The sequence below is a fragment of the Rissa tridactyla genome, chromosome 4 (assembly GCF_028500815.1).
Source record: "Rissa tridactyla isolate bRisTri1 chromosome 4, bRisTri1.patW.cur.20221130, whole genome shotgun sequence".
Lineage (NCBI taxonomy): Eukaryota > Metazoa > Chordata > Aves > Charadriiformes > Laridae > Rissa > Rissa tridactyla.
The window spans coordinates 55391137-55402690 of NC_071469.1; the positions used below are offsets into that span (position 1 = coordinate 55391137).

At 42.6% G+C, this 11554-nt stretch overlaps 1 protein-coding gene across 1 annotated transcript; it reads right to left on the bottom strand.

Moving 5' to 3' along the window:
• Window positions 1-656: 656 nt before the first annotated feature.
• LOC128908521 (alpha-1-antitrypsin-like) lies at window positions 657-8492 on the bottom strand. Its single transcript, XM_054198899.1, has 5 exons — window positions 8430-8492; window positions 5996-6667; window positions 5032-5302; window positions 4340-4487; window positions 657-1885 (listed from the first exon to the last, which is right to left on the bottom strand). Exons 2-5 carry the CDS (start codon window positions 6648-6650, stop codon window positions 1676-1678), a joined length of 1284 nt encoding a protein of 427 aa, XP_054054874.1. The 5' UTR covers window positions 6651-6667; window positions 8430-8492; the 3' UTR covers window positions 657-1675.
• Between the last annotated feature and the right edge of the window lie 3062 nt (window positions 8493-11554).

Here is an 11554-nt window from a genome sequence, read left to right on the forward strand (position 1 = left end):
AAATTAATCCTGTGTCACTCAAACCAGGACACCAACCCAACCCACAACAACAGAAGCATTTAACATTTCTGACCCAGCTTAACCAGAAGCTAGAGTAGATGCTGGAGTAGGGATTCCTCTGCAGCCCCTGGAGAAGACCATGGTGAGGCAGGTTGTGCCCTTGCAGCCCATGCAGGGCCGCGGTGGAGCAGATATCCACACTGCTCCCACAGGGAGGACCCCACACCAGAGTAAGTGGATGTGTCCTCAAGGAAGCTGCAGCCTGTGGAGGGCCCACTCTGGAGCAGGGTCCTGGCAGGACCTGTGGCCCCATGGAGAGGAGCCCACTCCAGAGCAGTCTGTTCCTAATAGACTGTTCCCTGTAGAAAAGATCCATGCCAGAGCAGCTTGTGAAGGACTGTCACCTGTGGGAGGGACACCATGCTGGAGCAGAGGAAGATCATGAGGAGGAAGGAATGGCAGAGACAAAGCATTACAAACTGACCAATATCCCCATACCCCTGCTCCTCCTTCCCCTGTGCCGATGAGGGGAGGATGTAGAGGAGTTATGAGTGAAATTGATCATGGGAAAGAAGGGAGGGGTTGGGGGAAGGTGTTTTTAATTATGTCTTTGTTTATTACTATCCTACTTTATTTTTAATCAGCGGTAAGCTAAATTAATCTGCTGCAGCACAGCTGTCTATTCATATCATGCTGCTGGAAACACTGTCTTCTGCCTACTCAATGCTCAGGAAGGTGTCAGAGTCACCTTGCTGCACCCCAAACGTCACCTTAATAGAGAGGAATCTCTTGGAGCCACTCATCAGCCTGAGCTTGCAGAAACAAGTAGAGGGCAACATGATTAGATGGCTTTTGGACAATGGAGACATGAATGACGTCCCAGGCTGCTGTCACCAATTTCTGGAACCAGAAGACAGTTTTTGCCACATCCAGTTCTCCTGAGGAGCCCGGGATTTACTGTACATGCACAAGATCACTTAGGATGACCATTTGTACAGTGATGTGTGGCTTTTGCTGACACAGAAGCTGAATTCTTGCCCTACCAGAAAAACTGGGCCCCATACTCTGGAGCAACTAATGAGTAATGGAGATGGGAGCAAGGGCTTGGAGCTGGTAAGAGGCCGTTGTCAAGCTGGAAGGAAAAGGATTATTCTTTACCCAGGAGCGTCCACCATCCAGGAGAGGAAAAGTTTAACAGGTCTATGTTTCTGTTTTCTTCTTAGCCACTAAGCCCTGGAAGGACTTCAAAGACAATGCCTGAGATTCACAGTGGAATGAGTGGGAGGGAAAGGATTGTTTCTCAGCTGAAGGGGAAAGATTTGGGGTTTCTGAGCTGAGGACTTGATATTCAGAAAATGGGACACATAGGGAGCTTCTCAGCAAGTAGTAGGAAGGTTTATCTGCATGCAGAGGACCGTGGCACCAGTGATGAGTGAGTGAGGTAGGGAAATGTTTGTCAGTTGAAGATCCCACAGCTGCCTATTTGGCCTGGGTCATTTTGTAAACATGCCCCTCTCACGCTTGTCCCCAGCCGTCTGTTTGTAAGTGAAGAATAACTTTATGTAATATTTATTTATTTGTTAATTAGGGATCAATTCTAGTCCTTTTTTGCAAGGAAGTCCCTTGGATGCGCCCAAGCTCTGTTCTCTGCACTGGGGAGTACAAGAGCTCTGGTCTAGTCTTCCTCAGCAGCTGGGTTCACAATTTTCCCTATGAAGAGGATGCTTTGGGTGACTTTGTCAACAATAATCATCAGAAAGGGCCTGTTGAATCTGATGAAAGGAGGAGGAGGAAACTCTGCAGACATTGGTACCGCTTCCATCACTGTCGCTGCAGCAGCCTCTGTGCCGTTCTCGCTAACATCCACCATGGCCTTGTGAATTGCCTGCAAGGGAAGCAAAAATTAAAATCTAGATACAGAAGAATGAAAAGCAGCTCGGGACAAACTTGCTTGCTTGAACACTGTGAGAAGGTAGTTTTTAAAGGAAAGAACAGAACGAATGTAGAACTGCTGTGAAAAAGGTACTCATCTCCAGCCTTTCCAAGACTAGCAAAGTTTGTCCTGAGTTCAGGGAGACTTTTTGTCAAAACTCTGGCAGAATCAAGCTTGGCTCCTTCCAGAGACTGAGCAGCATAGAGAACATATATTGTTCTGTTGTTTCTCAGAGTAAGATTTTGTCCTTAGTGTTTAACATAGAAGAAGAAATTTTTCATTTTGCATCAATTTCTGTGTATGCAAAAAAATTCTTTCTACAAAGACAGAATAGTGAAAGGTTTATAGGGTGTTTTTCTGTAACACAGTCCATTGATACAACTTTACAGGGCTTTCTATGGCAGGTATAGCAAATTCATATTTCTGAATTCACATAATCTTATTTCATTGTCTTTGTTCAGCTCTCCATGTTTTATCTTCATTGTCCAGATCGCATCTGAAATTTCCTCCATGATGTCCTGCTACCCTTCCTCTAGTCACTTGTCCAATATCTATAATCCAGGTGTTTCAACATGTAATAAGGTATTATTCAGTGTGAGGAATCACAAAATTATTAAATAATGTAGGTTGGAAGGACCTCTAGAGGTTGGATGCAACCAGCTACCCTACACTGATTCAACTCTGACATAAGATAAGGTTGCTCAGGGTCTCATCAAGTCAGGGTTTGAGTGTTTCCTAGGACAGAAATTTCATAGCCTTTCTAAGTAACCCATCCTAGTTTTTGATCACCCTCATGGTGAACTTTTTTACATAATATCTGACGAGAATTTCCCATTTTCTATCTTGTGTGCATTGTATCTTCACAGAATCACAGAATTGTAGGGGTTGGAAGGGACCTTCAGAGATCATCTACTCCAACGCCCTGCCAAAGCATGTTCACCTGGAGCAGGCTGGACAAGAACGCACCAGGTGGGTTTTGAATCTCTCCAGAGAAGGAGACTCCACACCCTCTCTGGGCAGCCTGTTCCAGTGCTCTGGCACTCTCAGGGGAAAGAAGTTTTTCCTCATGTTGAGATGGAATTTCCTGTGTTCTAGCTTGTGTCTGTTTCCCCTTGTCCTGTCACTGGGCCCCATCCTCTTGACACCCACCCTTCAGATATTTATAAGCATCGATAAGATCCCCTCTCAGTCTTCTCCAGGTTAAGCAGACCCAGGTGTCTCAGCCTTTCCTCATCAGAGAGGCGCTCCATTCCCTTGATCATCTTTGTAGCCCTTCACTGGTCTCTTTCCAGTAATTCCCTGTCCTTCTTCAACTGGGGGGCCCAGAACTGGACACAGTACTCCAGATGTGGCCTCACCAGGGCGGAGTAGAGGGGAAGAATGACCTCCCTCAACCTGCTGGCCACATTCTTTTTAATGCACCCCAGGAGAACATTGGCCTTCTTGGCCACAAGGGCACATTGCTGCCTCATTGTCAACTTGTTGTCCATCAAGACTCCCAGGTCTCTCTCTCCAGCAGGTCACCCCCTAACCTGTACCGGTGCATGGGGTTATTCCTCCCGAGATGCAGGACCCTTCACTTGCCCTTGTCCTATCACTGTGCAGCTGCAAGAAGGGTCTGGGTCCATCTTCTCTGCACCCTCCTAATAGGTATCTGCAGCCAGCACCAAGAACCCCTCTTCACCTTCCCTTCTCCTGGCTGAACAACTGCAGGTCTCCCAGTCTCTCCTCATACATCCTGTGTTCCAGCCACATGCCCATCCTACTAACTCTCCAGTGGACTCGCCCTGCTCATACGAGGGAGATGTCTACATCTCCCTTGCACTGGGAAGCCCCAAACTGGATGTTCACTACTCCAGAGGTGGTCTCACAAGTGCAGAATAGGAAGAAAGGATCACTTCCCTCATGACACAAGACATATATTCCGTGGGACACTAGGAAAATCACTTCGCTTATCTGTGTGTCAGTTTCCTCTTTGTGAAATGGGGCTGTCCCTGTCCCGCAAATCTGTTGTCCATATAAATCCTGAGGTGCTCAGATATGCAGTAATGAAAGCTGTATATATAGGATAAGAATGACTATTCCCAAATTTATGTCATAACTATGAATCTTGCCATGCATTAATTATTTTACAACAGCTTTTTGTGAAATTATTCCAGTTACTCTTTCCAGATCTCTTTTATTCTTTGGAGATTTTCAAGTGAATTTGCAGGATTGCTAGACAGTACACAATTTAATATTAAACTGTAGAAACAAGAGACATTTAATGCCTAACCTTTTCCTTCCTTTGTTACCATCAATGAACCATGGATGTACTCCAGAAGTGGGATCAGCCTATCTGCAGAGATAAAACTCACATGTAGGCAAGGCAGACAAATCTCTTGATTACCAGCTCTGCATACTTACTTTGGAAACTTTCAGAAGAGCATTTTCTGCCATTCCAGAGAGATCAGCATGGTCACTGAACACATCTGTCACACCCATTTTCTCAAAGAGGCTCTTAACATCATAGGAGCCAGAGATGGAGAATTTTGGAAGGTCCAGGTGGATTTTTCTTTTCAAAAATAAATGAAAAATTTGAGTTTATTATTGCAAGGTCCTTTGATGCAGTAGCTGTTGCAGGTATACACCCATCCCAACCACCCGTGGAGTTAAAGCTTGGCTTTCTAAGATAGTGATAAATCCCTTGCTAGAGAAGCAGAAATCGAGGTACCTGTCCCACCTGCCACAGTCTGATCAGTGGTGCAGGGACAGAGTGCCGGTTTATGAAAGTGATTGGCTGGAAAGTATCATCCAGACTCAAGAAAAAGAAATTGTATTTTCTTTTGAACTGGATCCTTCCTACCCAAGGCAGGGTCCCGAGGGCAATGTACCCCTGTGCAGGATCCTCACAGATGGTAGCACATCCACTGCTGTGACTGTGGGAGCTGAGAAGAGGGTTCCCTTGGGTATGAAATCACCCAATACCTTGTCTGAGTGAAAGAAACTATGCAGTGTTTGTTCCTCAGAGCTGTGCTTCGCAACTCGTTGTGGCATCTAAGCTTTACCTTGCCTATGACCTGACCAATATTTAAACAAAGCAGCAGTCAAAAGATTACCTTTTTGTGAATGAGTGCATCCAGTTAGACACTGTTTCTTTTAGCAAAGCATCCTCCACCTGCTTCATTGTCCCTTCATCAGGCAGAACAAACAATGCGACAGCATTTCCTTTGTATGGAATTTCTACTACCCAGCAAGACATCTTCTCATCCCTATGGATATTAAAGGGTTTGCTTTGATGCATCATTTTGACCTTAACAGAATTCTTGGCATCCAAGAAGAAGTCATCATCTCTGGTGGACAAATTGTTGAAAGGTTTCTCCCAGTAACCTTTTGACAAAGGAATGAGTATAGAATTGAATAAACTGAAAAATAGACTAATATAGGCATGTCACATCATTAGTTGATGCTTAAAATACTGTATTTGAACTGTGAAGGCAACAACACGCCTATCTCAGTTTAAGGATGTTTGTTCCCTGGCCATTAAAAGAAGCTTTGCATCATTTCAATGGTTCTAATAAAAATAAAAAAAAAAAAAATTGAGGCTGAGGGTTGTCATGGAAAAGACCCGAGCCTCTGCCTGCTAAGGCAATGGTAAAACTTCCACAGATTCTCACTATACAGGCTCCAGGCTTATTCCTTTCACACAAGTGTCATCCGTGTTTGACCATGTCCTACACAGCCAAACACCTTTGCCTTTCAACAAATGATCATAAGTTCCCAAGCTCATCCCTTCTGAATATTTTCAGCTCTGAATCTGGCTTAAAATTGATACGACATTGATCAGTATTTCTACAGGTTCTTTTTTATTCTTTCTTTCTTTTTTTTTTTCTTTTACTCATACGGAAAATGATTCTGCATACCTGGCTTTCAAATATTTCTTTATGTCATTTAAAAGTAGAACGACGTATTTTAAATTAGGTGATAGAATAGGTTCACAGTGTGAAAAAAGTTACATTTCTTAGATTTGGGTAAGATTTCCAGAGCCCATGTGTATAACTTCTACCAACATTTGTCACTCACCTTTAAAGAAAATGTAGTTAACCAAAACCATCACAGTTTCTGGATCAAGACTCTTGAGTAATCCAGCAATTTTCCTATGGGTTTTTGTTTCTATGTAGTTATTGATTTCCTTTATAGCCTCTGGAGAATTCTGGAAGTTACTAGAAATAGCTTCAGAATAATAAAAATTTGTGACATCATCCAAAAATTTTTGGAGGAGTTTCAGTCGATCGTCTATGAACAGGGCATTGCCCATGCTCAACTGGACTTCTCGGTGAGGGTCGTTCACCAGTTGGAGGACACGCTGAAATCCCTCATGGATCTCCTGCTCCTCCAGCTCTGTGAGGTTGAAGGCGAGGCCTTTGTGCAGCTGATCGAGTGTGTTTGATCTGGCCCCCAGGGAGAGCATTGCAAAGGCAGTGGAGATGCTCAAAGGAGAGAAGAAAATGTTGCTGTTGCCCATCTCCTCTCTGACATGCTTGTAAAACCTAAATGCAAAGTCATAATTGCTGGGGGCTGTCTTGATATGAGGCGAATTTTCACCTTCAGCCTGGGACTGGTCTTCTGGGGAATGGGGTGATTTTTGTTCCTGCTGTTGAGCATTGAGGTTGGACCCATGTTGACCCTGGACTTGAAGTGCAAGAAGCAACAAAAACAAATACAATGCAGACTTCATTTTCCTTCTGAACAGTTCTGTTAAGAAATAATAGAGCAACTTTTAGATCTCGAGAATTTTATCTTTCCTGCATAAAAACAGTTTTTGTATTCTAGATACTAGATTTTATTCTAGATTGTATAGATCTAGAACACTAGATTGTATTATAGATTCTAGATTTCCAGATGTCGGTCTTTAGGATTACTGCTGTATTTAGAAATACTCTTCTACATGGCTGGATAGCTGATTTCTAGTCGGTTCTATCAGTTTCCGACCAATGAACAAAGGAATGAAGATATTAATGTGACATCGCCAGGAAAGAATCGATGTTGTGTAAGCTTTAGTGAGGTATTATGCTTGAAATAGTTCTTGCCTCTGACCAGCATGGCCTCATTGCACTCCTAAGTGCCTTTGGGCATGTGGCTGAGTTCACCTATTGGCCCCCATGTATTTGGTAGGTACTTTGGAAGAGGGACTGACTTTTGCTGATATGTTTCTGTACTACCCATGGTCTTGTTATGACTTCGGTTTTCAAGCACTGCAGTGATACAGAGATAATGTCAGTTATAGCTGTGAATAAAATCCATCTAAACGCTCACCCCTTAAACTGTTTATATCTTTCTGCTTCTTGCATAGCAGCTCTGAATTCAAGAACTATGTTATTTCAAAACATTATCTTAAACGTTGCAGCAAATTGAGGATAAATCAAGAAAGTTTATTGACTCTCTCTATTGTGAATGAACTATACATAGGTCGCGAAGTCCAAGACTCAAGGGCTTAGGAAAAGCTGCAGTGGAATCCCTTGCTGTGTATGAGCAATTCGATGGCTTTTCCTCTTCCTTTAACTGACATAAACAAATTCTACATAATCCCACAGTCTCTCTTTCGCCCTTTTCAGGGGAAGGACCACGAAATATAGTGGAGAAGAATGTTCTCCATAGGGTGCCTCACCTAAATTATCTCAAATAACAGAAACTCAAAAACATGAGGTAGGCAGCGGCCTGCAGGAAAATAGAGACAATCTGAATGTTGTTCATAGCAGCTGTGTACTTATTCTGTCTGCCTCAGGCTGTGTGTCTAATGCCAGGTTTAGGTCTTACATCAAACTTTTCATGGGGAGTTGTTAATTCTTGGGCCCCCCTTTTCTGTCTGGCCGGTATGAAACACTGGAGATATAAGCTATGGAAGTGCTGAGTATGGGAGCTAAATGTCCCATTATCCCATGGGAGTAATGGGATATTACACACCCAGCGTGTCTAAAATGATGGATAAAAACATTGACGCTGAAAACAGAAAGGCATTCTAAATGGAGGTAATTAATTTTAGTCTGGTTTGTACTCTTTTCATCATTCCCCATATCTGCTTTTGAGAGAGACTAATTTCTCTTCCAGGCCACTTGGCTGCAAGTAGCCTGGTGGCAAGCACACTGGAGGTACAGGGACGCTACTCTCATTAGCCCTGCATCAGCCTGGAGTAGTCAGGACGTTGCCTAAATTTACTCCTCTGGGAGCTGAGACAAGGTTTTTTTCTTCACCTTGGGTGAAGAACAAATTGAGTGAATTGAGTGCTGAGCACTCATTTTGGACCTCAACTCCCAGTCATTATGCCACTATAGCTAGGAGATGGATCACTGACTGAATCCTGCTTCCAACATTTAGAACATGCTTCCAGAAGCTAAAATAATTTCCAATTACTGTACAAATTAAATTCATCTCAGAAATTAATACTGTGCAATAAATGGCAGAGATCACAGACAACATGAATTCAAAGACTTCTAAGAAAGTATAGTATGCTACTTACAGTGCTGGACTTCTCTTTCACAGTGCTTTCCTATTCTTCATTTTGCTGGGTGGTATTAAGTTAATGTCCACTGGTAAATATTAAACAGAACAAATAAGATTTATTTGCAAAGCAAAGACTGAGTAAGCTATTTTTTTATGGACATCAAACATTATAAATCTCTTTTCCCGTCATAACAGGCAGAAGGATGCCAGCACCTAGGGCTCTGAGGGGAGAGAAAGGGCAGGGACCTTGCTACTCTTGGGCTTGAACCAAACTGTGGACAAGAGAGCTTTGCATGGCAGTCTGGCATAACCATGGTAAATGAGCTTTAGAAAGCAGAATATTAGAAGAACTGGAAACCTAAGGTAGGGCCAAAGCAATGTCTGTTTACAAAAAGGATGCTGTGTCCCACTAACTCTCTGCGTGGGATATCCTGATGCAAGGATGCCATCTCAGCGAGTACCCAAGGGGGCAGCAAGTTTGTTCAGGAATAGCTCAGTATCTCTATGTTGGCCTGCAATGCACACTGCAGGTATGCCCTAACTGGCATTATCTGAAGGGCTCATTAAATTATTAGATAAAGGATAGTTGGGGGTACTTGTTATCTTTTTGAGAGGCCTTTGAAGAGTATTTTAGAAACTACTAAAGTGAAAAGCAAAGTATTAGCATGACTTGAAAAATAGCCAAAATAAGAAAACAGATGGAAGAATTAAATGGGCAATTTTTACCATAGCAAAATGTTAGCTGGGGAGAAGAGAGGACATCTCCTTAACGCCGTGCTACGTACACATAAGATATGCATTATGTATATACATACTGTATGTGACTTACACTGGGATGCTTCTCAGAAGGAGCTGAGAGAAACAGGCACTACTTAGCTATTTAGGTTATTTAAGGATCAGATGTGTGCCACTCATCCTAATTAGCAATGACTAATTATTTCCATTGAATGTACATGATTTTGCCCCAGGTAAATCTACAACTTATCTACACATAGGAATCTACCCACCATAGTTATTTCTATGTAGCTAGCGTCTCTTAGAGGCAGAGCTGGTTGGAACCTATGTCCGCAGAGAGGTTTTTTTTCATGATGTGTCAAGTACCCAGAAAGTTTATTGCAGTATTATGTATAATCACCACGGTTCAGCAGGAGTAAGTATGCTGTTGCTTAACTAGCAAAGACAAGCTATTTTTCTCAAGTCTAGGCCTGCCTACATAGATTGCATGAATCTTTCAGCCCAGCCCTAATGGTTGGCTAACTGACTGAAGGATGCTACTGTTTTCAGGGAGGAACTGCTGGGAATAGCAGAGCTGCTTCTGTGATTCCTCTATTTTCTCCCGGGACATGCAGCAGCACTCAGTGTGTCAGGGAAAGAGTGGAAAGTTGCTGCTGTCCCTGCTCATCACTCCCAGGCACCATCTCCTCTGACCCTGGGCCAAATCTCTTCCTAGGCAAGGTTAAGACCAGCAGTTACATCAGACCCGCAAATGACCATTTTCAAAGCAATCGGCTTCTCAGCAATTCCAGATAGATCAGACTGGTGAATGAGTGCATCAGTCACACCTAGTCTTTTGAAAATCTCCCTTAGGTCATAGGTGCCAGAAATAGAGACTCTAGGAAAACACGAGTTTCTCCTGTTGAATGCAGTGGAAAATGAGGATGAATCACCCACACATGGGTATCACTGGCAAACCTGCCAGATGGCAGCATCTGTGAGAATCTTGGGATGGGAAAGCAGTTTGTTACTTCTCTGCACATTCCTGTTGGTGTAAATGGCTGTGTCCTCAGAACAGATGTCACACTGGGAAATGTGAGGCTAGACTGGAAATGTTGTGCAGAGTTTTTCAAGAAGAAGATCCATCCAGGGGAATTTCACAGGGGAGGGTATGGAGCTCTTAAATCCTGCTCGATAAGCAGTGGCTGGGACAGAGGGACTCCTGCTCCAGCATCCAGCGGAGTCATATAAAGGTTTGACAGACATGCTTTTCCCATTGTCCTGATAATGGTCTATATAGAAGGCATTAAGGAATAATTTAATTATCTCTTTCCCTACTGTCTGCCAGTGACTCTGCTCAGTTATGCAATGTGTCTTGGTTCCTCCTTACAGGAGCAGTTTCATCTCATATCATTAACTTACTCTTGTCGCTGCTTGGTCATCAGATTATTACATACTAGCTTTGCAAGTTATATTCCTGGGTATTCCAGGGCAAAGGATTTCTGGCCGTGGAAACAAAACCTCAGCAAGATGATAAGGATTGAGTAAGAGAAATGTGCACTTTGCATGCTAAATCCTCATGCAGCCATTTCTTGTTGCCTTATAAAGATGTAACACTCAAGGTCTATGTGCAAAAGTTCATCTAAATAAACCTCTTGACATAAATAACTCATTTAAAACCAGGAGATTGGCAAATTGCAAAATTGCTGTAACTAGAATAAAAATCAAGTCCTCTCTGTATTTTTATCTGTTTCTGTAAAGGGCATCCCAACTGTAGTCTCCGTGTCTTACATATATTCATCCCTTTCTGCTCAAATAAGGAAAGTTTTTCTGGCTCCATTTCAAAAAACAGCACAACTGACAGAAAGAAAAAAAGCTGAAGGCTAAGCAAAAAGTCTGTGATAGAACTGGGAATAAAAACTAGACCTTTTCTACTTTGTTTTCAGCTTCTTTCACCAATGCAATAGGAATCTCAGAACTAAAATTTCATATAAGCTCATAGTTTGCTAGGTGAAAGCTGTATAAACAGGATCAAATAATCTTATTATTTTTTTCTGTATTATATCTGAGAAGGAAATAAAGTTCTTTCATCACCAGGGTGTGATTCCATTTCTCATAACAGACATTCACCTCAGATGATCACTTTCATCAGTCTGCAGAAAACAATATTTTAAGTCTTCTGCTTTGTCTGTACCTAATCTCCTAGCACTGAAAGAAAATGTGTTTCCAAGAGCATACAGGCATTTAAGACCTGATGTGAATTCTGTTGGAGTCAATCAGCCAGAACTTTAATGTTCAAGGTAAGTAATCTCTCACTGAGAGCTCATCTCAGGTTTTACTGATATATAGTCTGTAAAGTTGCCAGATGAAGGCATTGGAATTGTAGACCTGCTTGACACTGCCATGGCTTTTCAAAACTAGTTGTTA

Excerpts from the sequence above, each read along its gene's own strand:
- LOC128908521 (XM_054198899.1), bottom strand. The coding sequence starts at position 6,650 with ATGAAGTCTGCATTGTATTTGTTTTTGTTGCTTCTTGCACTTCAAGTC. Across the intron at positions 5,303-5,995 it reads TAACTACATTTTCTTTAAAG|GTTACTGGGAGAAACCTTTC; the intron begins GTGAGTGACAAA and ends CTTTGTCAAAAG. Across the intron at positions 1,886-4,339 it reads CTCTTCTGAAAGTTTCCAAA|GCAATTCACAAGGCCATGGT; the intron begins GTAAGTATGCAG and ends CTTCCCTTGCAG.